This window comes from Varroa jacobsoni, unplaced genomic scaffold (genome assembly GCF_002532875.2).
Source record: "Varroa jacobsoni isolate VJ856 unplaced genomic scaffold, vjacob_1.0 scaffold_767, whole genome shotgun sequence".
Taxonomy (NCBI): Eukaryota; Metazoa; Arthropoda; class Arachnida; order Mesostigmata; family Varroidae; genus Varroa; species Varroa jacobsoni.
The window spans coordinates 141,724-169,719 of NW_019213669.1; the positions used below are offsets into that span (position 1 = coordinate 141,724).

The following is a 27,996-nucleotide window of genomic DNA, read 5'->3' on the forward strand; positions in this document are numbered from 1 at the left end:
TGAAGCGCTTGTTTACTGCCTCGCTGGCCGGCAATTTTCTTTCTCCTAAGTGTAAAAACTCAACTAATCGCGTGCAAGTAAACGTAAGTCTGAAGACAATTTCACGCTGTACGTCTAAATGTGTACGTGGGAAAAAGTGATTGAGAGGCTAGTGAAGACTGCAATTTCGCAAATCAAGTGCTTCTATTATAGGGCTTTAAAAAACTTTAATACAATGAATCTCCAGAATAATGCGTATAGAGTAGAAATTGATAATTTGATTTACTTAAACTCATTAAAATTACATTATTTTACCTACTCATGATGATTCAATGCGGATCCTAATCCACGAGGCAAGACTAGTAATGTTCTAAAGAACCTGCGTGTGAATTTTGGAAATGACTTCAAAAACTAAGCAACACTGATTGCGTCCAAGGAACAACTTTTTTTCCGTTTACCTTGGGATATGTTTTGATAAGAAGGCATATAGGATAATATTCCGGTACATTTCCTATAAAAATGGAGAGTGTGTAACACATAGGACGAATGTGTTGAGGTGGACTAACTTACTTTAACTTACTCGAACATCTTAAAATATATGTGCAACAGCTTGATTTTATATACATAGTTAGTAAGTATTGTCGATATAGGAAAAGCCGTTAGTAGAGACTGTTGATTTGAACGTCAGTAACCAATAGCAGGTGTGATATAGCTATGTAAGGTTTTGAGCCATGTAGAAAGTAAACAGCGATACCAACGGAGCACGACTTTAAGGAACATATTAGAGAATCTACCGTATTGCTAACACGTAATCGAGAAATCGTTCATCCCCGATTGGGGTCTATTAAAAAAAAGCACAGGGAGCTCATTGCTTATTCAACAGTTAGTTATGTTCCTGTAGCGTTTACTTGTCTTACAAGATCGCCATCTTTTGGTGTCGCGACACGGGGTCAAACACCAGAACAGATAAATAAGTTGAACATAATCGGTGGAATGATCTCTAGCTTATTCGAGTAGGATGACAAAATGCTTTTAAAACTAAACATTTACTCTATTAATCATTAACTGAATGATATACTCTTATAAGAACTGCATCAGTGAAATGTTTTTAGCACATTGATGTCGATGTCCATACATCGAAATTTTTTTTAAAAGTTAAAAAGTTTTAAAAAAAGTTTTTTTAAAAGCAGCGTGTTCTTAGGCTTTGCAATAAAAAATATATAGTAGCATTTCTGTTTAACTGTTCATCTTTGTCCTTACTCACCTTATAGACCTATACGCCTGGTTGTTTTCCTAGGGGAACAGAAAAACGGTCTTGAATGCATATACTCAGTATTTCGTCGATTTAGCTAATAATGAAAAAGTACTCCAAGTTTGAAGATACAATAATTTGTTTGTCGATATAAGTGTAAAGTACTTCAACATAATCGCCGAACTTCCTCTCGTTAGGACTCGTGCCATAATGAATACTTGCTCTTTGTCTTGTTAGAAAAAGGTTCTAAAAATTTTTTGTAACCTTCTAATTTTTCTAATAAATGCTACGTGCAAGGAACTTAGCATGTTACTTTTGCTTGGGTATCAACTTAGCCGGCAATGCCGCGCAAGACGCTGTCGAAGATCAACGGAAATTCATAAGCCGTAACCACATTAAAGCAAAGTTAATTTTAAGCGAGGAGATTATAGTAGTTAATCAGTCTAGCTGCGTTAAATATAATTGGCTCTCAATTTTTTTGCAGAGCTTAGCGCTCATTATAAGATCAAAACCTATAATTGATCAGTTAGTCCACTCTTCTTGTCAGAATCAAGAGTCAGCGTGCACATTTGAATAATGATAATAGTATTTTCTTTTAAATAATATATTATTATAACTCGTGCTTTTGCGTTTCACACTGATAAAACATAGGCGAAATTTATAGACCGACATAGTTTTATTTTCGATGATGGCTTCGGTATAAACGTTAAATATTTTGAAGCAGTTCAGGCCACTTTTTAATCGATTTGGACAGCCATTTTCGTAATAACAGCGATAACCTTTGATGGGTAGGTAACCTTCGCTTGTATTGTTGTTCTCTAAAGCGTTATTGATGATTACGGATGCCGTGCAAGTTGCCGTATCACATTTGGTACATACATACAAATCAAATGGCCGAAGAATACTCTGACGGCTACATGATTGCAAGTGACAGCTCTGCAGCGATTTTTACATTCGGTTTCTTTACCAGAGGGTATTGGTATTACAGTTTGCTATTTTTCAGGTCCATACAGCCGCTTATGACAAGTATAGTAAGGAAATCGTCAACTGCCTAGATAAGTTTGTATTCGACTTGCCTTAGATGTATATACTATACATATAGGCTGAATAAAAAACTGATAAATATAGGACCCGTACCAGTAATCTTAGACATTTCTATCGCTATCGCTATGTAAGGACAAGGTGCTGCTTGAATCGATATCGTTCGTACCCATAGTCGTCTGTCAGTACTACAATTGGTAGAAACGAGGTTAGCCAAGCTGCAAGGGGAAAATCTGTGCTGGGTGTTTTGGGAGTGGAGAGAATCGACACTCAATCCACAACGTTTGAACTCGGAAACTTGGAAAATGTTGAGGTCGGTGCTCGTGTGCATCGGCGAGCGCGGTCCCCACAGCTGACGAGACAGCTGACAGTGACTCGACAATAGCTCGAGAAAGCTAGGGATAATCGCTTTCTTTAATAAAAGGACTTTAATAAAACAAGTCCTGAAAAACTGTCGATCTGGGATCACCGTATGGCTAAAGGATTGGCAAGAATTAGCTGACAGCGCGGACGGCTCGTAGAACTATGTTAGAACAGATACGGGACAACGCAATCGAGTATTACGGTCTGTTTCAATAGTTATACTCATTTCCCGTGATGTGGCTACGTAGGAATAAAATGTGGGTCGAATAAATAAGCTTTTTCATATATATATATATATTTATTCGACCCACATTTTATTCCTACGTAGCCACATCACGGGAAATGGGTATAACTATTGAAACAGATAGTTAGTGAACATTTCGATCAAACAGTTTTCGATTACAATCTATTTCTAATAATCTCATATAGAAAAAGCAATCTGATTTTTCAAGAAACAAAGCCGAAGAATATATTATACCCTATTTTGTATTCCTAAAAATGTAACTTTCTTATTATATTATATATATGTTATATTTCTTATTTTCTCATTTATATTGTCTCTTATTTAAATTAAATATTATAATTAATTTAATTTAATTAATATAAATATTATCAATAATATTTAGCATTAAATTTCAAAAAAGTTTTAAAATGTATACATAATGCTCGTTATTTGCATTACAATGGGAAAAAAGTCGTAACCAAGAAAAAATGCTGCAGTGTTCTTACAATGCCTGATTCGAAAGGATTATTATTTTAATATAAGCTAAGTGTGAGCTATTGGGCTCATACCTTGGAAATTATTAAAAGTTTATACTTCATAACTAAAATTGATATTTTCTGCTTTTATCGGTTTTTCATTCGAGAGTTGATTTTTTATAAGTTACATTTAATCTAAGTTCTTTGTCATTCAATTATGAGAAAAGTAAATTAATTATTAATAGTGTAATAGTGTTTTATTATTCAATGATTTTTGGAGGTAGTTTTCTAATGACATAAAATTTTATGTTGAAATTCAATGTTTTTTTGTGTGCAATGTGCGGATAATAGTAAGATTGCGGTAGCCGTTTTGACGGTCACCAAATTATAACGTCATTTCCAGTTATTAAGTCCTGAAAATTAAATATTAGAGAAGTAATTGTAGTACTCAAAAGGCTTACACTTAAGGGCCTTCAGGAAAGTGCTCATTTTATATACGTAAATCTAAATATAGCGTAGTTATCGCATGATATTTTCCAGACTATCACTTCAGTTTACGCCAGTATGTGCCTTAATATTCATTTTTTACAACGATTTTTTTTTTAATAAAGCCTGATAATCAGCCGTCAGTCTTTTTTTGGGAATGTGATATATGAGAATCCACACTCAGTGTAAATGTTTTGGCTCTAAAATTGGTAAGCTACGGTCTATAAACAAAATTTCAAGGCGCTAATATGTATTACTACTAGATGTGGAAGCTGGTTGGAGTCTAGATTTTGCTTTTGGAATGCCGCAGGAATGATAAAACTACTATGCGCTTACAACACAAATCAATGCAATCCAAGCTTATTCAAAATTTTTAACACACAACATTAAGGATTTCAGGAGGTGGAATAGAACATCTGTCGGTGTCCACGGGGACGTACGATAACAAAAAAGCACATTTTTTAGATTGCGAACCTCTTTGTTTTGACTATTTCGAAGAACAAGGCGATGAAAATCACATGTTCTGGCTTGATGGAAATTAAAATAATACTAGAATTTACCTTTAGTTATCTTGTTTGCAGTTAGGTTTGATCGTTTTTCCTAAACCTTAATTCTGGTTGAACTATTAATTAATTAATTAATTTCCAAAATATTTAATTACGTGGGTAATCAATTAAAACCTCTTATTTTACTATGTTACAGCTTCTTAGGTGCATTCAACATGTCGTCAACCGTTCTCCCTAGAACGAGTAACAAAGGACAGAATTTACATGTGCGATATCGCTTTACTGCTAGAAGAGTTAGATTCAATTATCGTCGAATTTAGGACACCAGTAATTTATTGAATGGTTTTCGGTGATTGACTGCGTGTGCCTCTAAACTAATAGTTTATTTACATCGTCGCTTGCTATTAAGGTAATTGATTTATTAAATGACGCATTATAAATTTGAGTTTAAACTAGAGCGACATGAAGCATTAGACTGTTGTTTTATTAGATTTATCACCAGTTAATCTGTAGTCAAAGCTCGGTATCGTTATCAGTCTGCTTTTGCGGCAGCACATAATTTTCAAATCTGATACTTTATTCCAGGTTGATATTTTCGTATGAACGTTTGACCCTATAGTTAGCCACACCGATTTTTGCGCTGGCCAATATTTTGTTAATATGGACCTTGTGATAAGTACATGCGCCAGAGATTTAGTGTTTTACTACTAATACATCGATGTGGTTACATTTTATTTTGATTGAAAATGTTGTCCATCCTCAGCGCACGTAATAAACTTTAATTCAGTAGAAGTTTACCGCTATTTCATTTCAACATACAAATAAGAAATAACAACATTAGGCGATTTTTTCGCTGATGATGGCGGATCTATATTTTTCTTCTGCATATACATATATAGCAGATAAACAGCAAACAAATCGTGTAAATTTTTATAGACGGTATACTAAACGATAAGTAATCTTTAGTTTCCGAATGTAGTTATATAAGGCGATCGAAACAAGTATCGAAATTCATACTGCTGTTGCTGTGCGATACAAACATAAATAACGATATTAACAGTTGTCTATGTCCAATAAATAGAATTAGGCTAGCTAAAATCGGTTTGATGTGATATAAAACCTGAACAAACATTTTTCATTTTATGACACACTTATTGTGACCTGAGTTTCGTTTTCTTTTGAATCAAGCTATAATATTGATCCGATCCGATCCCATCCCGATATCGTCCCAGCATTGTCTAAAAACTTATTAAATCTAGATTTGTGTGCCTCAGAGATCTCTCCTGCATCTTTGTCTAATTTACAAATCTAAATATCCGTACAACAAACCAGCCAAAACGTTTTTACACAATATTTAATGCGTTGCTCTCTACGTAAAGCAGTGATCACCGTGGTTATCAGTCAGGAGCGTCATGATTAGTGAATTCTACAGCCCACAGCACCCTGTCTTGTCTTTCTGCTTGAACCCATTCCGCGTCCCATCACAAGCATCACTACAATGGAAGCCGTTGCTACCACTACTGTCCCCCCCACCAGCTACGGCAGTAGTTAACGCCAGTACGGAAGGAAGTTTGCGGCTAGTCTCAAGACACGAAACAAAGTAGTAGTGCTAACAATAACACCAACAACAACTAGTTCCCTCGCGGCGCTGCCTCCGACATTGGGCGTTCGGACCAATCACCTCTCCCCGCGTGTAACCTTGACGCATATATACGATGGACGCTTCAATGTCCCTGATGGTATTGTCACTTTCTTTTCAGTCATGTGGCAAACGACGACCTGCAAGGTGAAAGCAATTGAATTGGACAAAGATTCCACAGTGATCACTCCAGTCTCTCGTTGGCACGCTTACCTCGTCTAGCTTTTTACGATATAAGAAGACCTGTGTGTTTTTATTAATTTTGCGGCTAAATTATGGTTAAATGTGAAATATAGAATCTGCTTGCCATATTTGATTTGGTACATAAAGACAAGGTGTGTGCGTGACCTGATGCTATCAATAATCTATCGCATCATCATCGCACAAAAATGATTTGGATACTCGTGATCGGGACGGTGAATATCTTTCTCGTTATGTTGTTTTTGTACATGCACAAAACAGCCCAATGTCCTACTGGTCAAGGTATGCACGGTCGTACAGTAATCATTACCGGCGGCAGTAGCGGGATCGGACTTGAAGTAGCCAAGGAAGTAGCACGTCGACGAGCTCGCGTTATTATTGCATCGCGAAGCAAACAGCGCTCCGAAGAAGCCGTACTTGAAGTGATCCGTGAAACCGGATGGTCCGACGTACGATCGGTTAAACTAGACCTCAGTTCTTTCAAATCTGTTCGTGACTGTGCCACTAAGCTTATCAACACGGAATCTCACATTGATGTTCTTATCAATAACGCGGCGTACGTCTCATACGGAGGTGATGTCCAACTCACAGAGGACGGTCTTGAGCTACAGTATCAAACAAATTTTTTTGGACATTTTCTTCTCAGCTGCCTTCTCCTTCCAGCTCTACTTAAGAGTTATAGTCCGCGTATCGTCAATGTATCATCCGTTCTCTATAAACTAGGGCGGATCGATTTTGATAATTTTGACCAGAGTAAATATCGTGAGCTGGCCATACAGACTTATTCAAATACAAAGCTCGCTATCGTCATGGTAACTCGCGAATTGGCGGCTAGGTATGGAAACCGCGGACTTGGCGTCTTCTCATGCACCCCAGGAACTTGCTCTACAAACATCGCACGGAACTTTCCCTGGTATATTCGTTATACTGTTGGAAAGGTATCGTCCCTTTTCACAAGAAGCGCGGCAGAGGGTGCACAGACTATCGTTTACTTGGCAGTCACCCCGACGTTGAGTAATAGTCGGCACAATGGCCAGTACTTCGTCGATTGTGAACTAGAGCCTCTGCTCGCTTCCGCTAAAAATGAGGCGATTTCTGCGAAGCTGTTCGCGGTTAGTGAGAGACTCACTGGAGCAGACTTCAGCAGTATATGAATCCATGCCAAACTATCGGCACTTAGCGTACACCAGATCCAAACTCTCAAGTTATTCTTGCGTTGTGATTTACGGCTTCTTAAGTAAATTAAAAATATTAGCTGAATATTGCGATAATTAAAGCTTGAAAAGCCTCTGGGTGAAGAGGTTTATAGTAAAACACTTAGCTCCATTCGTCGGTTGTACCGATCCCAACATTTTTCATGCATCCTTATATGACATTATCAGGCTATCGTTTACTTATAAAGGATCAACTCCAAATTGTCTGCCAATATAGCGAAACGGATTAGCATATAACATAATAGTCCGGAGGGAGCTTCTATATTCCTGTGAAAACAATGCAAAATGTGTTTATATTATTCGTATGGCATCATGCATGCTATGCCTTCGAAAGTCGTTGACGCTATGCAGAAGTTGGCAAAGCCATTTTGCGTTTGATAGCATTCGTACAAATGCAAAAGAAAAACAATTCAAATAAAATTAAACCAACCATCACTGTAAGAAATGAGAGACTCTAACAAACTGAGCAAGCTCAAGTTTTATTACTTCAGTTTCATACGGACTGAGAAAAAAGTGCAAAGTATTTCATTGTTATTATGATATCATGCTATTTATTAGTTGCGACATTACAGAGAGATAAAATATCTTCCTCTAAATAAATATCTAGACGTTATTCGTATCTGTCATCAAGTGGCCGAAACCGCCTACATAAATCGCTACGCGGCAGAAAACGAATCAGGGCGGCTGCCATCCGGAAGATATGTGTATATAATATCGGTCACCCTAACTTGTACGCCTACGCTACCTTCTAATGACCTTTCGGTCTTGGATCCATTTGCGACAGATAATCACTGGCCGTCTATGAGTGAAACTACATGGATAAACATATTGGCTGGTTTACATGAGCACATCAAAGCACATAAACCTGGTGGCTTGACCGTCTTTTAAACGTCTGAGCTACTGCCGCAACGACTAGTGGTTAATCATAAATACTCTATGGCAAAACACTATATTACGATACCTAACACCTTGAATTAAGCTACACACTGTCGGAGCTTGTTTTGTGGTTACGTATCGTCTACGCCACAGCAGTACAAAACAAGATGTTTAAAGTACCCAGCCGAATGGTAGTTGCAGGCCAAGACCGTCTAAGGCTACACATGTTACGCTTAGCTATTTTGTTGAATGGTTACGTCTCAGAAAGCCAATCTACTATAGGGCTTTGTTGCTGTGGGTATTGTTAATGAGATAAAGAAAAAGAGGTATATATCATGGAAGAAGCAATTAGCAGTTGCATCATTCTTTATAGCTCACGTTTTTCAAGTACAATAGGATAGATATTGAGCTTCGTTTTTTGTTTAAAATTAGTATGTGAGTAGGCCCAGTGCTCTTTCAATCGTTCGCCAAGAGATAACAAAACCTGCTGACATTTAGTTAGAATATGTACGTAGGTATGCACATATAAGCAGACTAAAAAGGGATATGTACCTTTTTAATAATGTACGTAAATCAATGCAGCCAAATTAATAAAGGATGGAGATAGGCTTTTGTCAATGTCATAAATCAGTTCACTATTCAAATGGTGGCGTATATAATTAAAATGATACATTGCGTCTCGGCAATGTAGGTCTTCGGATGTACAATAGGTATAGGGTAGTTGTACAAATTTTATTTATTGTATTTCGTTTGATTAGCTCAGCTGGACTCCAGGGGATTCGACCACAAAAAAAGCTATTATTCTGGTAAAAATGGCATATGATATTGGCTGAACGGTAGAATCTAACTTATGCATAAATCACAGTAGAGAATCCGTGCATTTAGCATCAAAAAACCAGATGATTGCTGATTTAATGAAAGCGGTTCAAATCTAAGCGCTAATACCCTCTATCATGATTTGCGGCGTCAGCTGCGCGCTAATATCAAATTAGCTGTGACATTATGGAAACACATTTGAGTTGACCCATATCCAATCTTGAAAAACCATACATTTTACTCTTAAAGCATTCCGATAAAATTTGGACTTTCTTTAAAATTTTCAAAGTGAATGATATGCAGAGTTAGTTAGACTTGAGGCTATCTCTTTCAACAAAAAAATTCTCTATTCCCATTAACCAAACCTTCGCAGCTGATTCGAACATAGACCATATACGGCTCACAAAGATTATTAAGGTTTCTACTTGATATGTAAATCAAACTCGGTGCAACCACCTAGAGAATAATAGAAAACACCTGTATCATTTTCGTATCATTCATGCGCACTGTTGTGGACTGCTTCCCTTTAGGATCCAAAAAATATTTTTTTAAAAATTTAAGTCTTATTAAAAACTAATTCTTTCTAAAACGATTTATCAATCATCGTCAATTTCGACCCGTGTACTTTTCTTTAATAATTATACAGTAAAATTGAGCTTTTACTTCTAGAAAAACGTTTTTCTTTTCACCTCCGCCATTTTGTTTTCTAACAGTAGCACCCGATATTTTCCAGTGCTACTTAATATTGTCCCTTCTAGTGTTATCTCTTCGTAGAGAGTTCTTAATCTTTTAAATCCGCAAAAGTATCGCAAGAAATTTTTTTACAAAATTATCTTTTTAGCCAGAATTAGGGCGCATTTGGGAAATTAATGTTTCCAGTTATAAGGGAAGAATTTACCGAAAAGCCAAAGGATTAACTAGCAAACGCGGACTATTTATATACTTTTGCACTAAACACTTATTTTTTGCACAAAATTGGGAAAGCCTTTTATCAATTGTTTTAACACTGGTTGCCACCGCCTGACACTGGGCTAATCATCAACAACACAGTCTCACGCTACCGAAAACAAAAAGCAGACTATATTAGGACGTCTTCCCTTACATGTACAAGCTTCCAAGGTGTTTTGGTTCGAAAAGCTTTTTCCGATAAATCATGCAAAAACACATTCTAGAAAACGAACATGGCTTAGTGCGCAACAACGACGATAAAAATTATTTTTTTTTTTAAAGATTGGGGTCTTGTCAAGTAAAACTTGACATGTAGCACAGATTTAACGTTAGCAAAAATATTTTTGAAAAATAAGGTAGACCCATTTCGAATTATTTTTGGATTTTACAGAATGGTGATGGGGTGATGATCACCAATAATTTTTTACATATGTGGGAATGTTGTAAGCACTTACAGCAGTGCAGGATACATACTATATTACTACACGGTTTTTGTTCAAGCGCTCCACTCTGACCCGCAGTACTTTGGCCCAATCATACGTTGAAAATAGGTCATAACGTAAATAAAAACAAACTTATCGTCAGAGCTGGCGTCTTTTGTTCTCAACGAAACAAAGTACGAGCACAGTACTGTATGAAACCGGTTAGGTGTCAAAGCCAATTGTGTCTGTCATTCAGCATATAGCCTCACAGAATTCTGTTTTTTTTTGCAAAGATCCAGTGCTTTGAGCATTTCGGCACGGCTTCTGATGAGAACTTCTAAATACATCTTTTGCAACCGACGTAGTCCATTTGCTTGAAATACAGTGTAGGCAATGTTAGGTATAGCTATGTTCTAAAGCGATCAAAATCACACCCATTAAAACACGGTCCTGGAATGTATTAGACGACGTTACATTAATAATAACATTTTGTACTTCAAGGTCTGTGGTGGAAATATCGATTGACATTTATTGGAGTTCCAAGTTTTTAATTTCTTTCTAAAGTCTTAAACAAAATACATATTTCATATCATGGAAACTCTAAAACTCGGCTAAAGGGAGAGCAAACAAAGGAAAGCTGAAGGCTTTCCCTGCAAGGGGGCCTAGTTCACCTACGGTGATATAGGTTCGAAACTAGGCTTCGCTTCGTGCTGGAAACTGGTCATCTGAAGCAATGCTTAACGGTAGTACCAGACGTAAAACTGTAAATATTTATTACTGTGTGTTGCTTTTGCAGGAACTGGAAGGCCGAGGTTGGTCCAACCTAGCCTAAAGATGCAATCCAGATGTACTGATAAGATAAGTAATGACCATTATCTATTGTTCATTGTCGATTTTTACTATTTTATCCACATGAGTTTAGGCCTTTTGGCATGGCAAGCTTTTACATATCGATCACATTTTTCTATCCATGCCGACTACTTTTGGGATAAATTGTTAAGCAACTATTATATCACCCCTCTATATGCATAAGCTTCTGTTTCAAGCAGTTCCATTGGCACCGTGAGTTTGCTTTGGCTGGAGCTGGAGCTGGAGAACACCAAACAAGATATACGGTTTAAACGAGGTGAAAAGTAATGAAGTGTACAAAGCCTTTGGCTGGAATGAAATTCTTGTTTCGATTTGTCTTCCTTTATATAATAGCGTACATTTAGAGTGTAGGCAGTTAAGCACCTAATTATCGTTGTGATGATAATATCTCAGATACTTGCATCTGTACACAAACCTCGGAAGCAATATAAAGCATTATGTAATTCTGCTCGATCATATCTTCTTGAGTAAGTTCTAATACATCCGTTCTTTGAAACTGCTACATCGGCCAACTGGAAGGTTTCGTGGATGTGCTTAGGTTAAAATGTGTGTGTGTGTGTGTGGGTGCGTATGGTATCAAGGCTCGTTGCCGCGTGACTAAATTTCTGACCCACTTTTATTGTAATAATCTTCTCGTACGTATACTACCACATAATATTCCCTGCGATCAAATTAAGTTTTGCCATTTTAGAGCCAGAAGCATTTAATGCTCAGCCATATAATTGTTCAAGGGTGCATTTTAAGGGTGTTAGGAAACACCAGTTTCATTAGCATCCGATTGTCACCAGGTCACATTGAAACGGAACAGAAATGTAAACTTGCTATAATTTTGCTATTGATGCGCCCAAACCTATCATGCGATACACTTAGATCTGATTTAAAGTCTACTACCTAAAGTAGGTGAAGTTTGACAGGTTCAGGTACCCTTAACGATATGTAGATTTTCACGTACACATTGGATTCACACATCCTTATACTACATATAACATCGCTGTTCGCTAACAAGTTTGCTGGCAAATAGCTGAGCTTCTGTGGTAATTTGAGTATTTCTTCTGTTATCGGTGTGTGTGTGATTTTTTGGTTTTTCTATAGCTCTTTTTTTTAGCCTGCTTCCTGCCGGCAGCAATTGCTTCCGTGAACGATCTAAACTCGGTCGGGCAACGCGTGCGGTTAAATTTTTTTTGAATGCACTTCCAACTGTAATAACTATTTAGTTGCTACATTGAATTTTACGTCGTTATCGTTGCCGCTGTTGTCTGGCATCCTTATAAGTTTCTGGGCCCTAAGAAGATACTGAAACGAAAGTATCAATATTTTCTCAATATTCATTTTCCAGTACGAAACTGTTGTTGACCGAGCTGATGCGGTGCTTCTAGATACTCCGAATTACGGATTATGCAGCTCAAACGGTCAGTATTTGTACAAAAAGATTAACGAAATGACAAATCATTAACTTACAATTAATAACACCACAAATCTACAACAGACAAATGTCCTTGGTATCGCTGCGTTTCTAATGAGTTACTATATTTACATTAGGTTCAATTTCGGGAAGATAAAGAACTTATTCTTTTGGCAAATGGAAAATCAATTGCTTGCCGTTACACGCTGTTGACTTGGAAAAATATTGAGCAGTGGTGAATAAAAGCACCCCATACACTAAATGCCCACAACGTAGGAAAGGAGAAACGAGCTCACCCCGACTGATCAAATGCATATACTTGGCGTACGTGATCTAGAGTCACTACAAATCATCAATAAGTAGCTTTTCTTTGAGTACATAATTAATTTAAAACTTTGTGCCCCTGCACAGCCTGGCTTTCTGCGTATTCTCTCGTGTGTCAAATCTACGTCCGTAATCACACCTTGTGTGGGTAAAGGAGAGATGTCGTTTATCATGTCTTAAAGTTATTACAGTGTGGATTGGACGAGTTGCTTAAAAAAAATAAGGCGGATTACGGAAACTATTTTAATATCGTTAGAGTCTTGATATTAAATGATGTAATTGATGGATTGGAATTTGCTGGCATTAAACTTTTACTGCATACAGGTAACATACATAAAATTAATATCCACTTATCTTAGAAAAGTACGAGAGACGAATTGAGCACCATGTGTTCATTTGTGAACCTCCGATTTAGCTTCGAATGATGTGCGAAGAGTAGGGTTTTCTGGGGTGGCGACTCAGAGTTCGCGAATTGGTCGATTACTGCATAAGTCATATCGGGCGGTGTCGCCGACACCTTAGCTCATTTTTTTTTTCGTTGTACTTAGTCAGACGTCGTTCACGCAAACTAGCGCGAGCGCTGGTGGATCTCGTGGTGGTAGGATATTCGAATCACTCTTCTGACGGCGTAATTTCTATTAAAAGTGAAATACAGAGGCACTGTTTCAGAGAAATTGATGATCTATGAAGAACTAATTCCTACCAATTTCGATGTCACAGTAGGTAAAAGATCAACTAAGCACTTGTATTTGATCCAGGTCGAGAAAACAATTCTGCCTCTGTGCGACAATCTTTCTCCCTTAAAATCTTTCATTAGGATCTACGAAGAGGAGTAGATATGGTTGAAGGACACATCCGAAGCAGCAAGCATCCATATAAAAGCGAAGCAGGCCTCATCACAAATGGCGACGATCAGGAGCAACTTCCATAATAACAGCATGAATAAAAGCCAGAAAATGGGTACGGCTAGAGCAGTTCTCTCTTTATGGCACCCAAAGAGTGAGAAAAAATTCTTTACTAAACGTTTTCAACTATTTTCTTGGTAGACTGACATTGACGTCGATCTTACAAATTATCCACCCCAACAAAAGTTTTTTTTCTTCAGAAGAAGTTTGGCTTGCAAGTTCTAAATTCATAAATCCCGTGGCAATAGTTTGTTGCGGTCTTGAATCAACCGCCACAGTTTTTTTGTTTTTGAAATCGGGCGATTTCGACTCGAAAGCAAAACCTTTCGTTGGAAGCTATTCCAAGTTGAAACCTCGATTACAAAATGTATAGTTTGTTACTTACTTCATTTGGAAATATTCAAATTCTTCAATATTCCTTAAATACGATATCTGGTTCCGGGCAGCGATATCTGGTTCCAATATTTATTGACGCTTCAAAAATGCCCACTTGGCGTGTTCATCTATCTAAAAATACATTTTAACTTTTCGTCGGCCACATGCCCTCCACGGCATTTAAAAAAAAATGTACTACTGTTTCTCAGGCACGCAGATTGCTAGTTGATCTAAACATATTTGAGTCGTATATTTGGTCCATAGTTGTAAGGTCATTCGGTATAATAGGAATTGCCGAGTTGAAATTGCTAACACGCACTGACAAGTGCAACCTTAGACGGTTGACTAAAGGTGGTTCTTATAGGTCCATCTGCGAACGAAAGAGATTACTTAGATATTTATATAAGCGATTATGTTATTTAATGTTGGTCGAGGCAGAGGAAAAGGCTGACGACGCTAGAGGACGCTGTTGTCTGCCTCGCTGCTAAACACCGCCGCCGTGACGAAAGAAAGCCAGAGGCTCTGCAACTGGAGTGAGCAAAAAACGAGGCGGCCAGAATACCCAAGTGCGAATTTCAGACACCTCCGGGATTGAAGCATATCCCCAACGAATGGACATGTGAGCGGGCAGCTATTCGATCTCTGAACTAACAGTAGTTTTGTCCAGTACTCAAAGCAATACATGATTCTTCCAGGTAGACAAGTATTATTAACTAATTGTGACGGTTCCTTGTTTACAAACACTACATTATCTTGCGTTGTGCCCCTATGTTCTAATATGGGTTGGTTGACATTTCAAAATGTAACTTTTTCACGATCGTAGGTTTCAGTGTATCAGGTGTGGTTAAAAAAGGATGCTTAACCTTCGCACGACGGTACAACTCTAGTAGTGCTCTAACGTGCTAAGGGAGTATTATGCCACCGGTCGCTAATGTCGCGTCATATCAACAAGAAGAGCTCAATGGTCGCAATATGATCATTCTAGTATTCGCAAGAGTTGAAAGTCCATAAAATACATTATTGGTTAAGTAAGTGCTCTAGTTAGAAAACCTTGCTCAATACTACGATTTGTTTAATTATTATCCTATGCAAAGCCAACGTCTCTACTAGTATCAGAATGGTGGGACACAAATTTCCAACTTTCTGAACACTAATTTTAAAGTTGCTCAAAATTAGTAACCGTAATTTTTAAAATGGTATTTCGTAGACAATTATTTTTAATCTAAATGTCGCATGTTATTACGAGGGAGATTTACTAGTACCAGAGCTTCGTTAGTTTTAGTACCGGTGAAACAGCTAGTTGTTTAGCGGAAATATTTCTGACTGTATTGAAAGAAACCGTAACAACTTATTCATTAAGCTCCAGCATCGTCGTACAATTATTTCTCTGTCTGCAATTCGATTTAACGAAGTTCATGCAACTGACAAATAGTCATGATTGAGTTGCTCGTAATAATTCAAATCAAAGTTGGTTTCATCTGTTAAAAAAGAAAACTCCAGACCTTCGACGAATTTTTATGATCACATTATGTAGTAGCTCTTCGGTGTCTACTATATGCTACGCTGTTTGCTCCTTTGATATGTGCGTAAAACGCTTTAATTATATATTTTGTTTAAAAATTATTTTCTCCGATTTAAGGCAGTAAAAATACGCTCTAAATATATTTTAAAAAAACGAATGTTACAGAAACTCTGACGTCATAAGTAACTTATTGTTTGGTTGAACAAGATCTCCGAATGAAATTTCTTACTCCAAATATCATTCCTGCCCTCATACGCTTTTTCGTACGTACATATCTCAGCATGACACACAACGATAGAAAAAAGTCGCTGGTTCCATCGAAAATATTCAATAATATCATTACGATCCGTGATTTTGCGAGTAATAAGTTTGCTACTATATATATATATATATTCCTGTGGATAAAAGTACCTTTTTTAACGAATGAACAGGTGACTTCTCGCAACTATTAATCACATAGTGTAAATCAACCGTACGTTTTTCAACGCTGCGTGACATTCCTGACCGAGGGTCGACTGAGAGAGAGCCTTCCTGATTCGTCGGCTGGAATAACGCACTTCCAGAATCTCCTAGAAAGATTTAAGCAATAGACAGAATTAATCAACGCTCCCTGAAATCATTTTTTGTGTCGCGATCGGCCAACATGTGATTTTAACCCGATTAAGTCTCAAATGTATTGGATACTGCATTCAGTCACGCAGGGATAATGCTGAAGGTGGGACTGAAGAAGACACACCAGGTAGGCATAAGGAAAGTGCTGCACGGACTGATCATTTGAAACTGCGCGGCCCAAAACTTAAACTAACAACTGTGAGTCGAAAATAACTTTTTCTGCCAGTTATCGTTGTGTAATATTTATTTTAAAAAGGATTTTTCTAACATATATTCTTCAGTTATCTACACTAGAAGAATCGTATCGTTTCTTGAGAGTTAATATACTTGTGTTATAATAAACCCTTATCATTCGAGTGAGACTAAAAACACATTGTTTCTGATCCCAATAACTTTACATGTGTAAAACAATATGAGAGACGGACTGACAAATTTTTGTTATACATGTGCAGGTAAATATTATAAACCTATATTGTATATATTATATTATATAAGACTTATATTGATTTGAATATCTAAAAGGATAGCCATTTTTTCAGTCAGGGTTTCAACATGCGTCATTGTTGGTGTCATAAAAAAAAATAGAAATTTCAATAATGACGCTCCAAAATAACACCCTAAATAAAATCCTCCTTGAAGTACTGTTCAGAAGGGCTCCCTCATTTCTGTCAAATGCCGATTCGATGCTTTCTTCTATATACGAGTTTACTGGGTAATAAGAAAGGAACGCAGGCACAATAAAAATCTTTTTAAGCAATTGCTTATATTTGATATGGGTCAAACAATTGAGCGTAAAAAGACTGCGAAAGTGATTAAGGGACATAGCATTGAAAAGAAAAGATTATCAATCACCCATGCGCGATTTAAGGTAAAACTTCCACTAACTGAAATGATAAGAGCCATGTTTAACAAACTTTGTTGACTCTCGTTAAGGTTAATAATTAATAAAATAATCTCGTTAACATAACCCCACAGAATGCAGAACGGTCAAGTGGTAAAATGTTTCTGTATTAAACTTAAGGATACGCGAAGTGCCTGGATTAGCGATTAAGCGTAGACGTAACTTGTTTTGTGCTAGGCACTAACCAAGCTTAGGCGGACATGAGGTCAAAACACTCGTTTAGCTCTACAGAAAAAATCTGCGGAAGAGCTATTTAACCCTCCTGAAGAAACTAATAAACTTTTCGAGGAACTACGATTTATATATTTCTGTTTAAGTTTACCACAATACGTCTACATGTTTTGTGATGCATTCTGTGTTGAACAATGAAATAATTGTTAGTTAGTTTATTAACAATTTATTTACTATTAAATGTAAATATAAGTATATTGGGAGGTAAATAACAAATTTACAGTTCATATTATGCTCGTATCTAACGCTACACCATTATGACAAAATCTTATAGTCTCTCACTTATGGTGCCATAATTATAAAACATAATTATTGCTTCTTAAATCAAGAACTATCATTATATAAAACAAATTAATGCCCTTAGTAGGAGTTTCTTGAAACTGATCGAGGAAACAAATCCTAAGCAACGTTCTTTTTAGGACATTATAGGCCATCCAATGGCTAAGTAAGGTAAGTAGGAAATATAGGCCATTATGAGGTCAAAGTGACTAATACGCATGTTTATCCAATTCTCCTGCAAAGAAGGTTAAAACGCTCAGTGGTCTCATTATCTATGCCTTATTATAATGAAAATGTGCAGCTTGCATCCTTCCACTTAAGCATGGGACGATAATCTTGCAGTGCATAAATTTAAAAAAATAAGGTTGAATTCTATAAAATCTTATTCTGCAAGGTTATTATAAAGTTTCACAGTATTTTTTGTAAGGAGCCCATATATCATCTTTAGATTGCGCTATTCGACTATAGTACCAAGCTCTGCCACACAATAATGATGCTTCAATGGCGGGGTCACTACGTATGAGGCCAAGAACTATTTGTTTACGTGCCTACACACCTCTATATCTCATAAAAATGTGATATAATGATAAAATCTAAAAATCATTTTAGACTAATTAATAAGATTGGATTATATGGAACGATGACGTGTACTGACCAACAAATTTTAAGATCTAACGTTAAACATGAAGGGAAGGATTCATTCTAAATTATTAACGGAGGAGGAAATTTTCTGGAGACAAAACAAACATTTTTGCTAAGAAAAGTTAAAACAGTGTAATCTTTCACCTTATTAGAAAAATATGTAAATAGTTCTACATAGATTTTTTAAGTTAGCAGATGAGTGTTTTATTTTGCCAACTGTTTCAGACAAGTAAGCGTCTCAAAAAACCGTCATGTAAGTTGCGCATCGATTGTTATTACTGCTATTACATCGGCGTGGTCAATGTAGCTCAAACATTTTTCGTAGTTAGCAATGATTGTACAAAAAATCTCGTATATAAATCAGATACTTGTTTCAAGTCAAAAGTTTTGTTCGTATTTCAACTTAAGTTTTCCGCGTAGGATCTGCAGCAATCTCAGTAATACAGTCTAGTTAGTATAAATATAATGTAGCTATTCCTTATGAATGATAAGCGTGTCACGTTCCGTAGATATGCCGAGAGTCAGAAGAATTCATAAAGCTAACATTTTTTTTAATCGTATGTACATTCTGATACCCACAATATATGATAAACATCAAACAAGCTTGTCAAAAACATGATTCTATTTTTCAGCTGATTGCTTTTGTAATTGATGCAATTGGTGAACACTGAACTGGGTATTCACTGCTAATTTATTTACATTAATTTAATATAAACTTTTTAAAGTCATGCCATAAGTAGCTGAATTAAACTGGAGGCGGTCTTGAGTTGCTAAGTGCAGGACGTTTCTAGTCCGAACCTGCCAGGGCGAACAGTATATATGCAAGATGTATGTCAATAAATTAAGCCATTCACCAGAATAGATGCAGGTGACGAATTAGTAAATTGTTGCAGTAAATCCGTAAAATAAAGTCTCTATAATACTACTTATGGTTATCTTTCTCGAGATGTAACTTCAGAATCTCCATTTACCTCCAAATGATCCTACCACACAAATAGTCATTAACAAACCCTGCAGTTCAAAGACGCATTTAGATTTGTATATGTGATGAGAGACGTTTATATTTTATTCGGAATTGCAGGACTGTGAATCTTATTGGCAACTTTAACTCAACTTTGAGGATCCGGACGATATCTTTAATGTTCGTCCACAAAATGTTTCACGGTTGAACTCAAAGCTTGTTAACAACGGAAATGTGTTAAACATCTTTCGTCTAACGACCAAACCATCATACCCTTGTAAGGCTGTAAAGTGAATGAGGCCTTAGTTGCTAGCGGGAACATGCTAATAATAACGTTCGAAATTATATGTGTTCTTGTGGTTTAGCTTACGCTTTCCACTGTTACGCTCGTATACCTAAAGGGTTCTTTTGACATTGTTTGTAAATGCGTAGGCACGTGCCTTTCGGGCGTGAAGCTTTCTTCCATAGAATTATGTCACGGAGAGCCGGTCAATGAGCCACACTGTCACACCAGGTGGCCTCTGAAACGGCTCCAATCATTGAGGGTGATCTAACAGCTTCTGCTGTTGAAAGGCGATCTACGAGTAACGTAGGCGCGGGTGGTCGGCCGTCAGTGGTCGATCTTCTTATGTTATTGGCTTATGTACTCACACTCCGATAGCGTATGAACTGAGAGGTGCGCGGATCATCCCAACCAATATTCTTATATATGAAACAATTCCGCCACCCAGAAATAACTCCGAATTTTAATGGTCATGTATACCTAAACAGCTCCATTCTGGGTTTATTCGTAAAATCTGCTCGAACCTATAGATTAGAAATATCGGCTAGCAGGATATTAGCCGAAACACGAAAAACGGCTGAGTAAAAATATTTGTTATCATTTTCCCAAATCATCCAACAAATATTGTACTTTGAAAAAACCTTAGATGCGAGTAGCCTAGTACTAAATACTAAAAGGCCCGTGACTGGCTCTACGCTTTTATGATTGGCTACTCTGGGTTTAATTGGATTGAATATGATGTTCCTTTGCAGTTTATCGGCAGTGGTTCTAGAATTGATATATAGGACGGCGTTTTTTTTTTAATTTTGATTTTTAAAAGCAGTCTGACGAAAAATACTCTTCGATTATGTAACGAGGTGAAGATGGATGAACAGCGATAGTACAAAAAAGTAGCGTTAGCAATAGAAGCAAATCGTGGTGGATAAGTTATGCAGATATTGTATACAAAGGGCCAAGGAAAATTGCAAAAAATATGACCCTTTTTTGAGAGTTTTGAGAAGACATAAAGGTCAAATTTCGTTCAAAGGCGCTCATTAAAAAATATATAAATAGAATTAAATAAAAATGGCGGTTAACACTGTATGTTTTACTCAGTATATTAACGATCATTACGAAACGGTACGTATGACTATTCGATGCAAGAGACTGAAGCTGTGGGAAACTACCAAGTGAGCTTTGCTTTACGGTCACGCACTTACCTCATCGTTTGTTGGTCAGCGCTTTAAAGACTTTTTTTTTTTTTAATATCCAATGTTAACAAAAGTGATAAAAAAAAATTCAATATATAAACAACGAAAAGAAGTCAAAAAATATCATATAGCGAAAAAAAATCGACCTGTCTCAAATATCGCTCCCTCCCTATCACCGGTTTCTTTTGATTATTTTAATTAAGAGAAGGACAGCATATATACATTACGTTAGAAGTGACCATTTGCGAAGGTATACATACATACGATTAAGGATAAATATGATAAACGATTCACGATCTTTTACATTTTGTAAGAAATGTAACAAACAAACAAACAAACTTTTAAAACAATATAGTTGCTTAAAAGATGTAACGCGTTTGTACTAAGAATATGAGTGTGTAAGGGCTAATTATTTCGATAATTCAATGATAACTCTCACGAATTACACAAGCCACAGAAGCAGTTTACTTCGTTGCCTTGAAGTCAAAGGATATAAGCACGGTTATTGAAGTTGAAACGATACGTTGCGAAGATGAATTAAAGATTATAGCCTAATAAATTCATAATTTAAAGGAAGCTGCCATATCTCGGAGACTTCTCTTTGGAAATAACAAACGTGCTAACGTACTAAGCATACTTCTTATCCTTCAAAGCATTCACCAAAACGTAGTTTACTTCATTAAGCCACTCAGTTCATTCGTTAATATTCTACTTAGTGTGCCTTTCGAACTTTTTTTCTGGGTCTCTATGTCATCTCATTATTCAGAAACAGTTTGAGTAGCTTCTATAATCAGTGTCCGGCACACCATAGGCCAAGAAAGGTAGTGTCAGTCTTTTAAAAGCTCTTGGTCTAATTTAGCGCTATGAATTGCGTTCGGATGTTGTGGTTAAACAGCACTACTTTAAACATTAGGTCTCATTCCTATAGAAAATGGACTCCATCTTTGGTGAGTTTTTTCAGAGAAGTAATCTCCTTTAGCTTAGTGCTTCACAAACGTACCAGCACTAATCAGCAGCTAGCATATGATGATTTTATTCAGCTTGTTCGTGTTTACTCCTTCAGACACAAAATCATATAAAGTCGGAGCTTTTCCTGAACTATAGAAACACATTCTCCGTGAATGTCTTCTCTCTGGGCCGTTCAGCACATACGAACGTTAAAGCAGTCGCTACCCAAACTTTAGCCTCATAGAAAATTTAACCCCATTGTCGCGTCAGACGAACTGGGCAGAAAGAAACCAAAGCGGCGTTGTTTATAAAGATAAGTAGCCCAGAGTAAACAATAGCCCACCTGTGATCCCCTCGTAGAAAAAGAGTTGTATCGTAGCCGAGTCATGCTCATCAACAAATTTGCGCACTAGGCGAAAAGTCAAGTCAAGAGTTGACTGAGGTCAACCGTCAGACGATCGCACTTTGGTGGTCCCGGATCGCAAATTTTAGTTAGGCTCCTCAACCTCAAATAAGTTAACATCAACCACCAAGTTTAACTTCACTCGTTTCTTAAGATTTTCGAATCGTTTCTCCAAATCATTGAATATTTATATTGTTATCGTATTTAGATAATCGTAGATTTTAGTGAGATTCACTGGGACGTCATATCGCGCATCAAGGCGCACCAGGATCAGAAATTTAAGTGAACGTACGGTAGCAAATGGAAAAAATGTAATCAAATTTTTAGCATCTTTATCATTTCAGCTATCCCTTGAAAGAAATTTTATTGTATGTTTGTAAAATAATTTCATGTTGGGCAAAGGTCATATGCACATATTAACAGTCAACGGCGATTACTTACTGTATTTTACATAATGCACCATACAATCAATTCGAAAACAAAAAATAGACGAAAAAATACGATTCAAATGAGCCGCAAATATGTCATCGTATTCGGTTTTCAATCCATAAACCATGTACGAACGAAGCGCGCTGTTTAAACTCTACAGGACCGATTTCGCCATGTTGTTTGATTATAGTAGTACACTGCCATTTCTCTAACAATACAAGATGTTTAAGGGAAGGCGTGACACACTGAATTTACGATGACATTTTTAGCTGCATCGAGGATGAATAAATTGACCCTTTTTTATATCATCAGAGGGCAGTTCCAGTAACAGTCAGCCTTATGACAAGTCTGATCAAACGGAGACATAAAGTACATTGGCGGCTGGAGGCGAAGCGCTGAAAATCAGATCTCATTTTACGAGCAACGGCAAGGAGAAGGCACGATGTCCCTACTCTTCGTAAAATCACAGAACAATCTGTTAGTTTTTACAATTTGTGCTTGCTGGTATCTCGTGCAACGTTGGAGACAATGATCAACTTTTTCAAGCTTTAGTGGTTGCGTACGCTAGTAATTTTAGCTAATTTTTTTAATAAGCTCATTTTTAGTAAGAGAGGTTTGATCGTACTAATCGTATCTGTAATAACAAGCTTGTATACGTGTTTTGAAGATAAAAAGCCGTAACGTGCTCGTCTTAAGGCATTGTAGAATGACTAATGTACTATGTAACTTTTGTTTTCCATGACAGCTTAGATAATTATGTACATGTATGAGAACAGAAAGCTTTATCTCATGCCGCTTTGCTAGGTATTGTTTAGTTTTGTATAGTGAAAACCTTGACATAACAAGTTCTAAAGCTGGCTCTTCGTAGGGTAAGGTTGGGTCTTAGGCAAAACAGGTTTATTGTAAACAGAGGCTCCAATTTCAAGAAGCATCCGTTCGAGATGTCAATCTTCTTTTCCAATTGTAGAGCTGTCTTACTCTGCTTTAAACTTATTGATGTACTCTACCTCTATATTATTGGAGTAGATAAGTCACCGAGGAAATACTACCTAAAATTATTTATTAACCTTTTTAACAGCCATCGATACCGTGATCACAGCGTATGCAAAACATCTGCGAATCATTTTATAAAGATCTCAACCAACAATCAGAGAAAATATGGTCGTCCGTTGCCAGCTCAAAGCTTAAGTAAGTACCGGGTAGGCGGCCGTTTCAAATCTGAATTTCTGCATGAAATGATGGATTGCAAACACCGTTTGCAAAAGTTGAGTTGTAAATCACTGTAGCAAACTTTTGCTTATTCTACAGGAAAATAGTATAAGTCTTCTAGTATAAAATAATATAGAATAGCACACAGTAGACAGCTAACGTACGACATTTGCCATAATATCTAAGGACAGATTAAGTAAAAATGGGAGTTTAAAACTAATTGAGTTCAATTTATTGCTTTAGTAGCGACCTTATCATATCACAAATATTGCATACTTTTACATAGGGACGGCCACTCAATCGGGAGTAACTCCAAATGAATCTTTATCATGTTGGATTGTGCTGTTTTTATTTACACAATCCGTGCGGATCTAATAAAGTCAGATTTTGCGCCCGAAAAAACGACATAGAACTTTTGGCTAAATGGTAGTATTTGAATCAAATAAATTGGAAACCAATAACTGTTTCAAAATATACTTTCGTTTGAAACTTCAAATCCTTTTCAATCGATTACTGTTGACAGGCCTTGCAACAATTGAGAAAGCAAAGAAGAGCAAAGACTACTTTATCTCTGAGCACCACTATAGTTTATCGAAATAGATCTAAGAGCGAATTTCCTGATATAAAGGCGGTTGCTTAGTTGAAGCCGCTGTTAGGCTCTTCCTCTTTTTCTCCGCTTTCTAGCTGACAAACGACAAAAACCTTTAGATGGATCTGCATGCACAGAAGCAATAATGACAAAGTAACTTATTGCTCAAACACAAAGCTCATTTTTTAATTTTGTTCGCTCTGGCTATCGACCAGCTAGGATAGTAGTGATTCATGCTACTGGAAAGGGCTACCGTCGCCTTCAATGGAATGAAATGGGTTAAATGGCCACCCTGGAGATCCTCGAACTTCAGAGTGCTATTATATGAGCGTTATATGTGGACGAGCCATAAACATTAGGGTTTCTTTCTTTCTTTCTGGAAATATCATTGTCACGAACAAACGAATTATAGAAAAAGTCAAGTAACTATGCTTTTTTTTTAAATACATAAATAACAGCAATTGAAATTGTAGGAACATTTAGAAGTATTGAAACGTTCCGGCGGGTTATTATCATGTTGGAATCTTAGAAATCCAATTAGCATTCTTGCAACCAAGAGTGATCGACGGACTTTAGCAGCAACCGAACGGACTAAAAGAAATTTTACTTTATTTAGCAAGCACGCCTGGCTTGATTGTTAAACAATCAATCAATAAAGTGTGCCATTACAATCCAGCATTAACTAAACGCTACAAACTAATATCACAGTTAAGTATGCAAACTAAACAAACAAATTATAAAAATATTTCATAACTATTAGTGAAAACAACAGTGTAAAAAACAAAAGCAACAGGAATCAGGAATCGTTCAGGTCTTTCACAAAAGTGGAAACAAGGAAAATGAAACCGGATAAAACTTACTTAACCGATGGCCCCGGAAAAGCAGATATCATTATCAACCAGTTCTATTATCAGTCGTACGCGTCGGCCTTGGACCTACATTAACTCGCACAATGGGTTTGTAATTCTGAAATATATAAAAAGCACATTGAGAAGAACAGCGCTATTCCTAGGAACATCCCAGCTTGTATTTAGGAATCGCTAAATATCATTCGGTGTGTTCCTTCGTCGGCTCGGCTCTGGCGCAATAGAACATGCTTGTGTTTAAAAAGGGCTGCACATCGGACGTTCCAAACAAATGGTCAGTGTTGCTAATTGACGCACAAAATCATGGGCATCGTCATGAGTCATAGTCCTTCAAAAACACCAATAAGCAAAGTCTCATCTATCAGCGAGCTTCAGCTTCCCAAACGCTGCAACAACTGAGTGCTATTTAAATAGCATTCTATACCGTTTGATATCTTTAGTTTTGGTTTCGATATTTACGTTCGAAACCTCTCATCTACAAACACTTGTGAACATCTTATTAACTAACGGAATGGGCCTTTTTACGTCATCGTAGTAGCTTTTGTGTTCAAGTCAACGCAAGCCTATCGTCAAAAAGGAGAGCAACGTTCGACTGTTCGATAAAATAATGTATCCACATATTGTGTGCAGTTTACACAGTTTTATTCAGTTGTCTACGGTGAAAAGCTGCCGATAATGCTTACTAGCCTTAATCAATTCTCTAAATAGGCAGACGAGCGAGATTTGTAAATCTAAATTTACAAGCGGATAAAGAATAAAGCTGAGTCAATGACATTACCTAACAGTCATAACATTAGCCTATCTTCCAGTCGACGGTCAGTTACCGGACATTGTAGCACATTAACCTTAAATTTGGATTGTACGTCTAGTAAGCCTGGTGTATACATGCGACTCTATTATATGCTAATTTTAGCATATGCATCCCAAATGGAGAAAACGGAATCAGTCAAACACAGGAAGCTGCGCGAACGTACATTTACGTACGTTGTCTATAGATGCAAGATCGATTTAGATGAAACAACATACAGCGACACTTCAAAAACACTATATGAGAATTATTCTTCAGTGTTGACATTACGTGGTCTTCATTCAACTATTTTTCAATACAATTTCTACCACAAAAGGAAGACGTAAGCGCTAAGAACGTTAGCAAATACGAGTGTTCTCTCCTCTTGCCGCTTCACACCTTGGCTTTCAGCGCATCTGTGGAACCATTTATTGGATATACAGAGGCCAAATGAAAACGTGACAACAGCTGTTCTTGTTTATACTTCTCATATAAATTAGTCCGTGGTAAATTCTCAGTTAATTATGTATACACTATGCACACACTCTCGACCACATTAACATTGCAAATTCGCTATAATACCACACTATATAAAATATAAGGCCACAATACATGATCGTGAGAAAACTAATATTTGTCTAATGGCTTGAGTTAAGTGTCCTATCTCACACTGCAATATGTGGCGAATATGCAAAGTAGGACCCTATTCTAAAATATACTCATTATTTTACAAAAACCATGTGAAATGCATGTGCCGAATGACGGGGTTAAAGCCAGTGATATTTAGCGTTTACTAAAACACCATAGCTGATACGCGTTGCTAACGCTTCTATTAAACATTTATTAAAAGATTTTTTTTTATAAGAAATTCCATAATCAGCTCTATGAAACCTGTTCAAGAAGCTTGCGTCCAACGTACGAATGTTATGTGTGATCCCCGGAATGGATTATTAAACAGAAACTGCGTTTTGATGTTTTCCGTTAATTATTTTTTACCATTTTTTAGCCTGTCGCGCTCTCTTGTTTTTTTATCGTAGCACTCCATTCTCTTTGGTTACCTTCAGCTGGATTTATCGTCTACGCCCATTTTGAAAACGAGAAGCTCACGCCTAGGCTTGAAACGCTCTTATTGACTACATACTTCGATTTGTGCTTGTGCGTTGGATTCGTGCTAGAACTTACCTTTTTTAGACCTTCAACTTCCCCGACCTCCGTCGAAAAATCTTCAAATGCGAGCCAAATCTTTAGATGCGGCTCGATTCAAGCGTCGGCAACGAGTTCTGCCCTTTACAATGCAGAAGCGCTGACAAAGAGGATTCAGCACAGCATCCCCGTTTCGGATATATACGCAGCTCATATCGTCGGTACGATTCAGGCGATCAAGCATGCCGTAAGACCCCACACGGTAGGTAGCAATATTTACTGCTATTGTTGATAGGAATAATAAGTAGCTTTGAAGAGGACTCATTGTGTGTAATACTAAGGCAATGTTATCCATCAACAAGGAATACTAATTTCAAAAGATCACTTAGTCAGTTCAATTCTGCTAACAGCGATATTATTATGGAGATAGGTTAGCAAGTAAGCAATTGTGAGATTTTCGTCACCTGAATATCAAGTAAATTTCCAGGATACTGCTCCGCCTGTCGGTTTTTACTCCTGCCGCTCACCTGGGGGGGCTGTTCGCTGTCGATATCCTTAATACGAATATTTTTAATTCTTTGGTCAGAACTTAGCACCTAAAAACAACTAAATTCGACCAAAAAGCGCTGACACGCTGCATATAATCATGAATATCGTAATAAAAAAATACAATTTATCCTAGA

General features: G+C 37.0%; 2 protein-coding genes and 1 long non-coding RNA gene across 7 annotated transcripts in view; 2 read left to right on the forward strand and 1 right to left on the reverse strand.

Annotated features, from left to right (window-relative positions):
• Window positions 1-16,398, reverse strand: part of LOC111263454 (uncharacterized) — a 38,244-nt gene extending 21,846 nt beyond the window's left edge. The window contains exon 1 of one of the 2 annotated variants that reach the window (XM_086969644.1): window positions 16,317-16,398. Coding sequence is in view for 1 of the 2 variants with exons in the window: in XM_022838546.2 (XP_022694281.1) it covers window positions 16,252-16,338 (87 nt within the window). In the remaining variant the exon portion in view is untranslated. Of the gene's footprint in view, window positions 1-16,251 lie in introns of both variants that reach the window. The other variant, XM_022838546.2, reaches the window with a different exon arrangement.
• On the forward strand, window positions 1-27,996 carry LOC111263455 (uncharacterized). Of its 4 annotated transcripts, none has more exons than XR_015312319.1 (7): window positions 13,738-13,998; window positions 14,757-14,937; window positions 15,142-15,346; window positions 16,272-16,650; window positions 23,798-23,907; window positions 27,235-27,575; window positions 27,801-27,996. It is a non-coding gene; the product is annotated as an uncharacterized LOC111263455 (long non-coding RNA). The 4 variants fall into 4 exon arrangements; XR_015312320.1 differs by having other exon boundaries at window positions 13,741-13,998; window positions 16,272-16,579; window positions 27,346-27,575; XR_015312318.1 differs by having other exon boundaries at window positions 13,742-13,998; window positions 16,272-16,579.
• LOC111263453 (retinol dehydrogenase 14-like) lies at window positions 6,112-8,868 on the forward strand. The gene has a single exon (XM_022838543.2). The coding sequence runs from the start codon at window positions 6,355-6,357 to the stop codon at window positions 7,318-7,320; it is 966 nt and encodes a 321-aa protein (XP_022694278.1). The 5' UTR covers window positions 6,112-6,354; the 3' UTR covers window positions 7,321-8,868.

Excerpts from the sequence above, each read along its gene's own strand:
- LOC111263453 (XM_022838543.2), top strand. The coding sequence starts at position 6,355 with ATGATTTGGATACTCGTGATCGGGACGGTGAATATCTTTCTCGTTATG.